The sequence below is a fragment of the Lutra lutra genome, chromosome 13, assembly GCF_902655055.1.
Source record: "Lutra lutra chromosome 13, mLutLut1.2, whole genome shotgun sequence".
Lineage (NCBI taxonomy): Eukaryota > Metazoa > Chordata > Mammalia > Carnivora > Mustelidae > Lutra > Lutra lutra.
The window spans coordinates 89817649-89832391 of record NC_062290.1 but is presented as its reverse complement, the minus strand read 5'-3'; the positions used below and the strand labels follow the sequence as shown (position 1 = coordinate 89832391).

At 44.1% G+C, this 14743-nt stretch overlaps 1 protein-coding gene across 4 annotated transcripts in view; it reads right to left on the bottom strand.

The window, feature by feature from the left end:
• The window catches only part of GPR107 (G protein-coupled receptor 107), a 76291-nt gene that overhangs the window by 49477 nt on the left and 12071 nt on the right, over positions 1 to 14743 (bottom strand). For all 4 annotated transcript variants that reach the window (XM_047699130.1, XM_047699131.1, XM_047699133.1 and 1 more), the window contains exons 2-5: positions 3169 to 3291; positions 2388 to 2438; positions 2087 to 2166; positions 949 to 1088 (exon numbers count right to left, since the gene is read on the bottom strand). In XM_047699130.1, the coding sequence (XP_047555086.1) occupies positions 949 to 1088; positions 2087 to 2166; positions 2388 to 2438; positions 3169 to 3291 (394 nt within the window). The remainder of the gene's footprint in view (positions 1 to 948; positions 1089 to 2086; positions 2167 to 2387; positions 2439 to 3168; positions 3292 to 14743) is intronic.

Here is a 14743-nt window from a genome sequence, read left to right as displayed (position 1 = left end):
GTCTTTTAAGCTGGGTTAGAGTTTTGATAGGCTGAGAAAAAAATGTATAAATAATACAATAAACAGTGAGTTCTCTTTGAAGAACTAAACTATTAGACAAAGGGGACAGTTAATAAAAGAGGCAATAAATATAAACTAGCCAATCAACGTCTAGAGATAAAGTGCAGCCTCAGTAGAGAGAAGGAAAGCAAAACCAAGAATATCCTTCTCGCCTTTTACTTTGGGATTAACACAAACACACACCAAAACCCCAGTCCAGGCTAGGACATGGTGATGTGGGCACTATTCCTACAGATTTCCCAAAAGGAGGATAGAATCATACAACGCATTGGAAAGGAACTGAACACAGGCACCACTCTTCTCCAAAGCATTCATATCCTTTGAACCAAACATTTCAATTCTGGGAATCCATCCTAAAGAAGAAAGTTCTAGGTAGGACCAAAGTTCTACAAATAAAGAATTCCCAATGCAGCAGTATTTATAATAGCAGACAGTGGAAATGTCTTCTTAAGGGGGAAGCTTGAGCAAATTACAGTCTCCACGTAACAGGAGGGCTGGTAAGAATGAGCTGCCTGCAAGCTGAGTGAACAGGGATGCTTGGGAAATTACAAACACGACTATGAGCTTCTCTTACTTGCTCTGCTTTCTCTCTCTCAAATAAATTAATTTAAAAAATCTAAACAGAAAAAAAAAAAAAAAATCAAACATTCCAGACCAAGAGCCCAGAAGGAATACAGATTACTCAAGTTCGTGTGCTGCAAGGACGAAGGAACGACTTTTCTTTTCCCCACCTTCCCCCCAGATTCCACCTTTTTAATGGTTACGTAATTTTGTATGACCCCCAAAATAACATCAATGCTGTGACTGTGTGTGTTTTTACTTGGGGACAAAAAAGAATCTACAGAGCAGGGCAGGGAAGAAGATGCTGTTCTGTGCCTGACAGCCGACCTTGTTTTGGCTGAGTCTGGTTGCCCGCTGAAACAGGGTTAGCCCCGGGCTCCTGGCTCTGGCCGAGGACCTTCTCATCCTTGCTGAAGATGATCTTTGGTAACTGCGTACCAGCTTCTGGTGGGGCTTTTACTCTCACCCTACATTCAAAATAAGAGAAAAGAAAAGAAGTTCAAGGTAATGTGATGGTCATCTGAGTGCCATGTGTTACATACACACTGTCTCAGTATCCAAATCCATCATCTCAGACAGTCCTTGTGAATCCCTGATGTAGATTCTAGGAGCTCCTCTGTGCACCTGCTAAAATGCGGACTTAGGAAGGTTAAGAACTTGCTGAAGAGTGGTGAGGCTGGAAGCAGCCAGGCGAGCACCCAGCATTCTCACTCTGAAGCTTACGTCCCTAGCAACCACACAGTTCTGATGCACATACTTTCCCCCTAAGCGTCTATAAGGTGTTCAACAAGGGGAACGGAACAAGGGACAAAAAACCCAGTAAGATGTTAAAGTGAACTTGAGGGGGGCATGGGAGAGGCAGCGGGCACAAGCAGTGGCCTGCTGGGATGCACTTCCTCTCTTCTCTCTTCTTAAAGATCCCATCCTACCAGGGAAGGGCAGGGGAGGCCCCACACCTGAATGGACACGTGAACTGAGCTAGCACGGTTGAGCTGGAGGGGAGCACTTCTAGTCCTGCCTCATGGAGGAGAGGCCTGCCCATCTCCCTGAATGTCAGCTGACTGTAAATAATAAATTTACTCCGTTGAACACGCCATGCTATTTCAAGCTGCTCTGCCTTTGCCTTCAATGCTCTTCCCTTATTTACCTGGTGAAGTCCACTCACTTGAAGGCTCGCTGGGCCAAGAGTTGCCTGAAGCCTTGCCTTGTCCTCTGCAATTCACCAGTGTCTCTGCCCTACTATCTCGCTCTATTGCCGGGATCATCTGTATTGGTGTTTGGCCTCCCTTGGCCATCTCCAAGCTCCTTGGGAGTGGTACCTCTGTCTCCCTCATCATGTTCTTAACCTCCAGCACTCAGCACAGTATTTGGCACATGGCAGACACTCAGTAACTGATAGCTTAACTACCGAATTCCCTGTAACTTTACTTGAGGATGGAACTGAAGGAACAGGAGAATTACTTACTCACTTCTGGAGATGTCTAGGATTAGAAGGGTGACAGAGACAGACTGCTTTTTTAAAATACAGTAATTCACATCTTCATCCTGAGGAAGGAAGACCCCTCTTATTCACTCACACCAGAACAAGGCAAATAAATGATCCAACCTCCAACCCAAACAACACAACTGTGCCCACAGCTCAGCCACGCGGGGTAGTCCAAGCAGCCACCACCGCAAGAAAAGTGCATGGACAGAAGCAGGGTGCTCTCACCCAGTGTCCTGGGCTCACATGAAGGGAGGGATGAGGTCCCATGTGTAGTGCTCACCAGATAAGAAGAAAATCCGTCATTCTTTGTGCGGTCCAGGCTGAATCCAATCTAAGGGGGGCAAAAAGAGTAGAGGTAAATACCAACATGATACTCTGGCATCCATACCTTTCTTACTCGAAGAGCAAAAAAAGTGATTCTTGGGGCGCCTGGGTGGCTCAGTGGGTTAAGCCGCTGCCTTCGGCTCAGGTCATGATCTCGGAGTCCTGGGATCGAGTCCCGAATGGGGCTCTCTGCTCAGCAGGGAGCCTGCTTCCTCCTGTCTCTCTGCCTGCCTCTCTGCCTGCTTGTGATCTCTCTCTGTCAAATAAATAAATAAAATCTTTAAAAAAAAAAAAAAGTGATTCTTTGGCCTAGGCTTCTCATTTTTTTTTTTTTTTAAGATTTTATTTATTTATTTGACAGAGAGAGATCACAAGCAGGCAGAGAGGCAGGCAGAGAGACAGGAGGAAGCAGGCTCCCTGCTGAGCAGAGAGCCCATGTGGGACTCGATCCGAGGACTCCGAGATCATGACCTGAGCCGAAGGCAGCGGCTTAACCCACTGAGCCACCCAGGCGCCCCTTCTCATGGTTTTCTTAGCATTCGTTTTATAAAAGGGATTGCTAATTACTAAAATTATTTAAGAATTACAACTTACGTGTTCAAAGTGAAACTATTTGATGCCTGTTCACAAGTTTAATTTTCTCCATGTTCCGAGACTTCGTATTTAAGTGTAGGGTGAAGCTCCCATCTGAGCAACAGAGAAGGGTAAAGCCCTTGACCTCCTGGGAAGGCACTTACGGTTGTGTCCTTGTCTGTGGCTCCCGCAGGGTCATTTACGGAAAGGCTGCTAACATTAACCACCATGTACCCGTCCTTGAAGAATCCAAAGGTGTTCAGGTGAACCTTATGCCTCACATCGTCCTGAAAAGATTTAGAGCGGTAGAATTAGTAATAGGGAGAAGTTAACATGTTTATTTAAACTACTTATTTGCTTGAAAAGTATGGTATCTAGCTAACTAGTCACTGTTTCGTATACTTGGCAATATATATAACACCTTATCTTGCTCCATAAGCTGAAAAACACTCATCAGAAATTCATAAGATAGCATCAGTTTTGCAGAAGGAGGCACATCATAGATTGAGTTCATTCCCATGCATACGTAAGGGTCCCAAGACTGACCTGGTGATCAAGTGGAATGGGAATTCCAGGGAAAGAGGAACAAGGTTTTCGTCATGCTCACAAGCTTCCTGCTAGCAAAGGCCTGGAATCCAGCAGGCACTCAAAATATATTGGGCGGGGGAGAAGCGGCCAAAGCTGCCCCCGGAATACACTCCTTTTTATAAACCTTCTTATGAGTCTTATGAACCTCCTCCTCCCACTGCAGGATGATAAGGGCTACTGACATTACTCTCCTGATTTATAATACAAGTTTTTCTACATTTGCATCTAAACATGATGTTTCATATGACAGGTCTTCAGGAAACAAAGCCTTATGCAAAAGGAATCCAGGAACTAGCCAGCTGGAGACAGATCTCTGGGACATAGGATAATCCTGAGATTTGCTGAAACTGAGCACGTGGGCAAATGCCTACTACAGCGGCTTGAAACGGCCTCAAAGTTGTGATTCCAATCTCAACTAGGCCAATAAATTTCAAGGCCGGGAGAACCATATTATGAATACTTCTCAAGTTGAGGCTCCACCGAGACATGTCCTGCTGTGTAAAGTCATGAGTTTTTTTTTTTTTTAAAGATTTTTTTTTTATTCATTTGAGAGAGAGAGAGAGAAGGAATGAGTGGGGGAAGGGGGAGAGGCAGAGGGAGAGGGAGAAGCAGGATCCCCGCTGAGCAGGGAACCTGACACGGGGCTGGATCCCAGGACCACGGGATCAAAACACGAGCTTAAGGCAGACGATTACCCAACTGAGCCACCCTGGGGACCAAGTCATGAGTTTTATATAGAGAATCATTTGCCTAAATGAGAGCACCTTCGGTAAGTCCACAATAAGCTAACAGTTGTGAAGTAGCTCCTGAGTGTCAGGTGCCAAGCTAAGCACTTTTCTAAAACCGGCAAAGTCATTTTTGCTACTGTTTGCATCTTGCTCATATCCTTTAAATTCTACCCTTTGAGGGCACCTGGGTAGCTCAGTAGGTTAAGCGTCTGCCTTCGGCTCAGGTCATGATCCTGGGGTCCCGGCGTCGAGCCCCGCATCGGGCTCCCTGCTCGGTGGGGAGCCTGCGTCCCCCTCTCTCTGCCGCTATCCCTGCTTGTGCTTGCTCTCTGTTAAATAAATAAAATCTTAAAAAAAAAAAATTCTACCCTTTGTTTCTTTTGATTGTAACCATCTAACAACACATCGAGATGCTCTGGGGACTCCAGCTCTGCTCTCCGGCTGTCTCTGCTGGCATTCCCAGCAGGCTGGGTCTTGGTGTGAGCAGGGATTTTCTCTTTCTAGACTTGGGTCTCCAAGTCTGATCGCAAACCCCAAAGCCCTCTGAGGAGAGGCTGTGGATCAGATCTTTGGCAGACAAATCGTAAAGTGTAACCCCCTACAGAGCTAAAACAGACATTTACAGCCATTAGGAGGGTTATGTTTCCCAGTCCACTCTTCTATTCAAGGAATATAGCTCTGAGAGTCCTGTAATATTAAGGGCTAAGGAGAGGGACACGGTTCCAGCATTTCTCCCCACCGCTCAATCCCATCCAAGTCTTTGGCTCCTGCTCCCAGCCAACCGCTCATACTCCAAGGCTCCAGGGGCCAAGTCTCCGCAGCCTCTCAGGGAGGCCCTGGCTCGTGCTCTTTTACCCACAAAGACTGCAGCTCCCCACCCGCCCACCCTCAACTTTTTTTTTTTTTTTTTGGCCCCTGGGAACTTCCCTTATTTTCCTAGGATTCAGCTATGCATTTAAAGCATGTTTGCTGGACTTCCATCTCCTGGTGGAGCTGTGCGCGGTCTACCAGAACTCCCAGGGAGAACAAGAAAAGCAGATCATAGAAGTCATCCACTGGAAGGCAGGAGAGGGCTGTCAGACCACAAAACCCAGAAAAGCTAAAGCTCATGTCCTTTCTCAGGATTCGAAGAGAAATTATTTGAGTGACTATTTTCTCGCCTCTTCCAAAGCTGCTACAAGGCTACTACCATCCGAGATGCACAGGACAGAAATCAATTCAACTACATATGACGGATGCCTTAGCACACCACGGCTTCCTACGCTGGCAGAATGCCCAGATGAAAAGGGCGGGAGAGTCAGAATGAATAAACAAATTCTCACCACGTGCCATAACATACATGAACCTCACAACATGATATGAAGTGAAACGAGCCACATCACCACAGGTACAATCAAGTTGAATGTGGGGGAAATCATCCATGGGTACAGAGGTCAGGACGAGGACAATTCTTGGGAGGGAGAGGTGTGCGGTCGCTTACAGGAAGGGGTCTTAAGGAGCTTCTGGAAGTGCTTCGTAACATTCTGTTTGTTGCTGGTTGTACAAGTGTGTTTACCCTGTGAAAATTCACTGAATCAGAGGCTAATAATGAGTATTTTTTTTAAATAATGAGTATTTTTTAGCATGTACATTGCTTAAGGTTTAAATTTTACAAGTGTGCTTGTTCTAATTTAACCAGCATCATTTAGTTTACCACCGTATGTACTATCTAGGGATGTGGGGGGAGAAATGCTTCAGTTGCATGCTTAGAGGAGTCGTTTTGCCCATATAAACATTATACTCCTTTACTGTTTGTTCTCACTTTTATATTATCATGTCACATGATAAAACAATGCCATTAAAAACACATCTTTGAAAAATATTTTAAACATCGATAACCGCAACACAAATGCCCCATCTCCACACCAGAGAAAGGGCTTTCCTGTGATAGCTCATCCTTGGGAAGCCCAGCGTAGTCTGGAGTAGGAGCTCCACGACAGGGATGCAAGCACGAGTTCAGGGGTGACATGAATACCCAAAACAACACAGACCAGAAGTGGTGAAGCTGGGACGTCAACACCGATCTGGTGCGGAAGCCACTTTCACGCTACCGCCTCCCAACATGCACAAGTAATCACGACGGAACAGGAGATGCAAGCTGAACAACCTGGAAATAAGGGACCAATTCCTAAAAACAAACAACCTCCTAAGACTGGCTCACGAAGAATGAGAAAATCTGAACAAACTGGCAGTGAGTGAGGAGACTGAATAGGCAATCAGACAGGAACGACGGCGACGGCAAAATGAACAAGAACCCCTCTCAAACTCTTCCAAAAACACTGAAGAGGAGGGAACACGTCCAAAGCCATTTTACAAGGCCAGCATTATCCTGATACCAAAGCCACATAAGGACACTACAAGGAAAGAACATCACAGGCCAATACCACTAATAAGCCCAGATGATACACTCCTCAACAAAACAACACCGAACTGAATTCACCAGCACGTGAAAGGGTCATATGCCATGATCAAAGGTCATACACCCCCCGGGATGCAAGGATGGGTGAATATATGCAAATCAATAAATGTGAAATACCACATTAACAAAACTGAAAGGAAAAAATTCCTATGATCATGTCAATACGTTTTTAAAAAGCATTCAACAAAATACAACATCCTCTCACGATAAAGACTCGCAACGAATCAGGTACAGAAGAAATGTACCTCAGCAGATTTCAAGCCGCATGCGACAAGCCCACAGTACGCAGGTCACCCTTAATAGCGAAACACTGAAAGCCTTTCCTCTAAAATCAGGAACAAGATAAGGTTCCCCACTCTCACCACCACAGTACTGGAAGTCCTAGCCAGAGCAATTAGGCAAGAGAAAGAAGAAAGAGACATCCACATTGCAAAGAAGTAAAACCGTCACGATTTACAGATGGCAGGAGGAACTCAAACCGCTCAGCAGCAAAACAAAAACAACCCCCCCGCCAACAACCCCAAAGAACCTGATTAAAAAACAGGCAAAGGATCGCAATAGACATTTCTCAAAAGACATACAGATGGGCAGCAGGGATTTGAAAATGTGCTCAACACGACCCATCAGGGACATGGAAATTAAAACCACAATGAGGGGTGCCTGGGTGGCTCAGTGGGTTGAGCCTCTGCCTTAGGCTCAGGTCATGATCCCAGGGTCCTGGGATCGAGCCCCAGCATTCGGCTCTCTGCTCTGCAGGGAGCCTGCTTCCTCCTTTCTCTCTCTGCCTGCCTCTCTGCCTACTTGTGATCTCTCTCTCTGTCAAATAAATAAATAAAATCTTAAAAAAAACCCCAAAAAACCACAATGAGAGATCACTGCGTAGGGGCGCCTGGGTGGCTCAGTGGATTAAAGTCTCTGCCTTCGGCTCGGGTCATGATCCCGGGGTCCTGGGATCAAGCCTGGGATCGGGCTCTCTGCTCTCTGCTCAGTGGAGAGCCGGCTTCCTCCTCTCTCTCTCTGCCTGCCTCTCTGCCTACTTGTGATCTCTGTCAAATAAATAAAATCTTAAAAAAAAAAAAAAAAAAAAAAACCCACTGCATACCTATCAGAATGGCTAGTATCAAAAGTCAAAAGAAAACAAGTGTTGGGGCACCTGGGTGGCTCAGTGGGTTAAAGCCTCTGCCTTCGGCTCAGGTCATGATCCCGGGGTCCTGGGACTGAGCCCCTCGTGGGACTCTCTGCTCTGCAGGGAGTATGCTTCCCCCTCTCTCTCTGCCTGCCTCTCTGCCTACTTGTGATCTGTCAAATAAATAAATAAATAAAATATTAAAAAAAAATAAGAAAACAAGTGTTGATGAGGTGTAGAGAAAAGAGGGTTCCTGCACACTGTTGGTGGAAATGGAAACGCTAACAGTCATTACGGAAAACAGTATAGAAGATCACTAAAAAACTAAAAATAAGACGATCACATGATCCAGCAATCCCACTTCTGGGTATCCATCCAAAGGAAATAAAATCAGAATCTTGAAGAGCTACAGTTGCACTCCCAAGTCCTTGCTGCATTATTTACAATCGCAAAGCATGGAAACAACCTAAAGAGCGTCAAGTGTAAAAGCATAAAGAAAACATGTGTCCCCGCGCGCACTCACGCACTCACGCACACACGCACAGCATGGACTAATATTCGGCCTTAAAAAACAATGAAATCTTCTTATTTGCAACAGTGTAGATCATGCTAAGGAGAATAAGCCAGACACAGAAAGATAAATGTTGCATGATGTCACTTATATGTGAAATTTAAAAACATGAATTCATAGAAGCAGAGAGCAGAACAGTGGTTACAAAGGGGGGGGGCATGGAGGGAAATGGAGAGATGTTAGTGAAAGTGTACAAAGTGCCAGATACGCAGGATGAATAATTCGGAGAGCTAATGCACAGCGTGGGGACTAGAGTTAACAATATGGTACTGCGCACTTGAAATCTGCTAAGTAAATCTCACTTGTTCTCACACACAAAAGGTAGCTATGTGAGGCGATGGACACGGTAACCGGCTTGACTGTGGTAATCTGATATACAATGTATATCAATGTATATACAGCTTAAATTCATATAATTTTTATTTGTGAATTATGCCTCAAGAAACCAGGAAGAATATATATTTTTTAAAGATTTTATTTATTTATTTGACAGAGAGAGATCACAAGTAGACGGAGAGGCAGGCAGAGAGAGAGAGAGAGGGAAGCGGCTGCCCGCTGAGCAGAGAGCCCAACGCGGGACTCGATCCCAGGACCCCGAGACCATGACCCGAGCCGAAGGCAGCGGCCCAACCCACTGAGCCACCCAGGCGCCCACCAGGAAGAATATTAAACGCAAAGAGCAAAATCCAAGTGATCTAAAGTAAAAGCTAAATTTGTGGAAAAAAAAAAAAAAAAGCAAATGTATTTACACTTATGATTTGAGAGAAATTCACCAAACTATGGAAAGATTGGGATGGTAGGCAACAATTTTTCTTTATACTTTTCTCTATTTTTAAAATTCCCAATAATGGTCATGTATTAACTTGTAATTTAAAAAAAAAAATCAAAAAATTTTTTTCGGTATTACCATCTACCAGTATTATCGGTGGGACCCTCACCTAACCTACCCCCATCTTCATCTGAATCTATCATATCACGCCATGTCAAATAACACTTATGGAAGTGACTCTGAAACTTATTTCGTACATAAATCATAGAAATGAACATTTTTAAACTAGAAGGAACCAGGAAGGTCAAACATAATTGCTCATTCAACTGTATTTGACTCAATTCAGTGTAAATAAACCAGTATTTACAAAACACCACTTATGGCTGAAGCCCTAAAAGTGAAAAATACTCAGTTCCAGAAAATACCGCCACTAGTCAGTCCTGACCAAACAGGAATACAGAAACCTCTCTTTCTACCGTGGGAAAGCCAGAGATCTGGGCACTCTGGGACAAACGCCCCATCTATTCTATACCTCCTGTGCCAAAGTGCTCCAGCCAGCATCTGGGAACGGGGTAGGAGTGTGAGAGACTCAGTACTCAATTTCTTCCTCCAGACACTCTCCCAGAAGGAGCAGCAAGGTCTGTTTCTTGAAGACAGGACGGCAAAGCAAAAGGAGACGGGCAAGGAGGGGGTGCCAAAGTAGAGTTAAAAAGCCAAACCAGGGGCGCCTGGGTGGCTCAGTGGGTTAAAGCCTCTGCCTTCGGCTCGGGTCATGATCCCAGGGTCCTGGGATCGAGCCCCGCATCGGGCTCTCTGCTCAGCGGGGAGCCTGCTTCCTCCTCTCTCTCTGCCTCTCTATCTACTTGTGATCTCTATCTGTCAAATGAATAAATAAAAAATCTTAAAAAAAAAAAAAAAGGCCAAACCAGACACAAGCAATGAAGATTTAATTACGTTTTCAAAACCACCTTATTCTTTCTTTCTTTTTTTTTTTTTTTTGTAAAGTAATCTCTACAACCTACGTGGGACTTGAACTCACAACCCTGAGATCAAGACTTGCGTGTTCCACCAACTCAGCCAGCCAGGTCCCCCCTACTATTTCTATTAGCACTGACATAGCAGTAATATTTGTCTGTTTCCCCAAGGATTTCAGATTGCAAACACTTGACCTTGGAGCCGACTGTGCTTAAGAGCTTCATCTACTACCACTCTATTCTTATCACAACACTACAAGGCAGGTGTTGTTATGCCCATTTTATAAATGAGGATACAGAGGCTCAGAGTGTGCTTAAAATCATATTGTTAATAGGTGACAAAGCCAGTATTCTTTTTTTTTTTTTTAAAGATTTTTATTTATTTGACAGACAGATCACAAGTAGGCAGAGAGGCAGGCAGAGAGAGAGAAGGAGGAGGAGGCAGGCTCCCTGCTGAGCAGAGAGCCCAATGTGAGGCTCGATCCCAGGACCCTGGGATCATGACCTGAGCCGAAGGCAGAGGCTTTAACCACTGAGCCACCCAGGCGCCCCCAAAGCCAGTATTCTAACTCAGGTGTGTTTAAACCCCAAACATGTGGTTTTGGCCACCTCATACCTTCTACAACCAAATAGAGAGTATATCTTTTGTTCATTTTAAAATTTTTTATTGTAGAAAATTTCAAACCATCAACTCATCGTCCACTTTGATCCTCTCTACTCCTCCCTACCCCGATCTCTTCTAAATGGGATCTCATTCTAAATCAACTCAAATCCCAGATGTTCTGTCATTTCATCTGTTAATATTTCAGTGTATATCTGATAAGAGCTTCTTAAAAAAACATAACCATAATCACATGGTATGTTCTTAACCACAATAAACTGCTTATCAAGTTATTTAAGCAAGATTGTTCATCCATGAGAAGTCAAGTTTACAGGAACATAAAATACAGGACTGATCCCAGGTACATATTTATACAGTGGGTCGTAAAAACTTGTAGTTTTTCCTGGCTTTCCTAGTAGACTTAGATTATCTGAAATCAGTGGAAACACAATTACAATCTCAAAAAATACTAACCCAAACAAGGAAATAAGTTATCAGTTTGATGAATAATAAATAAATAAAATCTTTAAAAAAAATTTTTTTTAAAAGGCAAAAAAAAATTTATCAAAATTCTAAACCAGAAAGTTTATCAAAAAAATATTTTTTAAATGTGCAGTTTCAGGTCATAATTATGGACATGCATTTTTTTCCTCTTCTTCCTGTTTTCTGTTTGCAAGCCACTTTATTTTTACCACCACAAATACGTTCTTAGCATCTAAGCGTATACACACACACAGAAGTAAATTCTTCACAAAATAAGTTTTCCTAAAATATCTGACTTATAGAGAAAATCTGAAATTAAAAGGTAATAAACATGCTGAGATCTTGAACTTCACCAACAGTCAACTTAAAACGAGAGGTCATCTTTCTCCTATCAGGTTAGTAGAAGTTACTAAGACTTACAGTGTGCGGTGTCGTGAAGTATGTGGGTAAATGAACACTGAACATTCTTATACGCTACTCGTGGAAGTGTGAACTGATGGAACCTTATAGTTACAGGCTGTTTGGTACCTTCTATTTAAAGTCATCCCATGCCTAGGAATCTACACCACAGAAATAGGAGAGCTGACACACCAAGATATATCTACAAGGATACTCAGAGCAGCTCTAGTTAGAACTAAAATCAAGATCAATTATGAGTCCTCCTTACAACGAAATATTATTGTAGTGGTCTAAAAAAAGGATGTAGGCTCATATATACCAACATTTTAAAAATGTCTGCAAGAGAGGGGTGCCTGTGGCGCCTGGGTGGCTCAGTGGTTTAAGCGTCTGCCTTCAGCTCAGGTCATGATCCCAGGGTCCTGCGACCCACCAAGCCCTGCTTTGGGCTCCCTGCTCAGCCCAGAGCCTGCTTCTCCCTTTCCCTCTGCCCCTCCCACCACCAGCTCCTACTCACTCTCTCCCACTGGTGCACACATGCGCTCTAATAAATAAATACAACCCTTAAAATAAATAAGTAAATAAATAAATAAAGAGAGAGGGGGACCTGGCTGGCTCAGTTGGTAGAGCAGATAACACTTAATCTCAGGGTGGTGAATTTAAGCCCCATATTGTACAGGGAGCCTACTTAAAAAAAAAAAAAAAGCTAAGATAATAAATGAAAAAGACAAGGACACTCATTCAACAAGTATTTACTGAGTACCCACAGGCACTGCTCTTAAGTTTTTTTGAACGCAGCACTAAGATGGGAAAAAAAGCCCGCCCTGTTGAGCTTATACTCTAGTGCAGAGAGCAGGTGAGAACATGGAGTAAAGGCCGTGGTCTATCCGCCTGTGAGGAGTTCTGCAGACAAAAAGTGCAGGGGAGGGAGAGGAGGAGAGCGGGACAGTGGGCCTCTGGGCCACTTAGAGGCAGGTGGTCCTGGAAAGCTTCACAGGGGAGGCACCTCCAGGCAGAGACAGGAGGGCAGTGTGGGCACGGCAGCGCGAACGGTGTTCCAGGCCACTGCACCGGCCCGGAGCTCGGCAGATGGAGGACGACAACAGGAGGCCAGCGTGGCTGCTCTTTGGCTTAAAAGTCACTGAAGAGCTCTGCACAAAACCTGATCTTAGATTTTATACAGTGTGATTACTCCAAAAAAAAGACAAGAAGAAAGAAAAACCTCTAAGTGGGGAATGCGCCTATGAAGATCATTAATGTTCTGTGGAAAAATGACATAGAACCCAACCGAGGGGACCGGAGCAGAAAGGTCTCTTCTACATGCTCCTGGCCCTCTTGTATTAGTCAAGCTTCTGGATCAGCAAAAAGTAAAAAGTCACCCCTCACACACTAAATACTATGTTGCTGTTCCAGATGATTTATGAAAGGCGACTGTAGGGGCACCCTGGGTGGCTCAGTGGGTTAAGCCCCTGCCTTCAGCTCAAGTCATGATCTCGGGGTCCTGGGACTGAGTCCCACAAGCCCCTCGCAAACCCTGCATCGGGCTCTCTGCTCAGCAGGGAGCCTGCTTCCCCCCCCCCCCCCGCCCTGCCCCGCCTGCCTCTCTGCCTACTTGTGATTGCTCTCTCTGTGTCAAATAAATAAAATCTTTAAAAAAAAAAAAAAAGGTGATTGTAACTCATGGTGTTCTAATTTACACGTACCCAACCAAAACACTTTTTGTTTTCTATAAACTATGCCTCTGAAAATGAAGTATTATATTCACAAAACCATTTTTATTTGACTTCTGAGAGTGAGTTGTAGGATAGTTTTTACAATCAAACCTAACTTTTAGAAATTGTAAATGTCGGGGTGCCTGCCTGGCTCAGTCCACAGAGCACGCAACTCTCGATCTTGGCGTCCTGAGTTTGAGCCCCACGTTGGTGTGGGGATTACTAAAAAAAACCCAACCAAACAAAAAACTTAAAAAAAATATATGTTAGTTAGAAAGGTATCAGCAGAGTCACAACATATAGTCTTACTATTTGGTGTCATCCGTAACAAGACTGTTGTCAGGCACCTGGCTGGCTCAGTCCGTTAAGACCCTGCCTTCAGCTCTGGGTCCTGGGACTGAGCCCCGTGTCCAGCTCCCTGCTCAGAGGGGAGTCTGCTTTTCCCTCTCCCTCTCCCTCTGCTCTCTCCCCAACTGTGCTCTCTCCTTCTCTGAAAAAAATAAAATAAATAAATAAACTAAAAAAATAAACCAAAAAAAAAAAAAAAAAAAAAACAGAGCCCCATATCAGGCTTCCTGCTCGTGAGTCTGCTTCTCTCTCTCTCTTCCTCTGCTCATTCTCTCAAATAAATGAAATCTTTTTTAAAAATCTTAAAAAAACAAACAAACAAGATTGGTTGTGTATTACTGAGCACTCACAAGCCCACTATCCAGGTTCAGAGAATTCCTATTTTTACAAACATGCCAACAATACCTTCTCCACCAGTAAGTGCTCACTGGAGAAAAGCTGGGACACAGAGAGGCATTCCTCCCCTCATCTAACACACACCTGCTGAACCCCACCATGTGCCGGGCACTGTGCACCAAAGGACAGCCAGACAAGCCAGCTCTTGGTCTCAGGAGGCTTGCCATCCTCCCAGCTATACAAAAGTAAAAGTAACAACAAATATGCGTTTACCCACTCTCCAGACTTATTAAATGTCTTTATTATAGTTGCTTTGGATCCACAGGAAGGGAAGGGTAGGAAAGAGGGAAGGAATGAAACATTGGTGACAAAGAGAAGCACCTTTGTACCTCTGTCTAACCCTGACCTCCTCCCATACCCCTCCCCATGCTCATGAACTGGCTGGGTGTGTTCTTACTTTTCCTTTTAAAATACTTTTACTAATATGGTGAGTGCTGTGAAGTGTGTAAGCCTGACGATTCACAGACCTGTACCCCTGGGGCAAATAATACATATATGTTAATAAGAGTAATAAAAAAAGAAAAAAAGACAAAAAAATAAGTAAAATACTTTTAATAGACCAATCCATATCCATAAATACCACATAGTA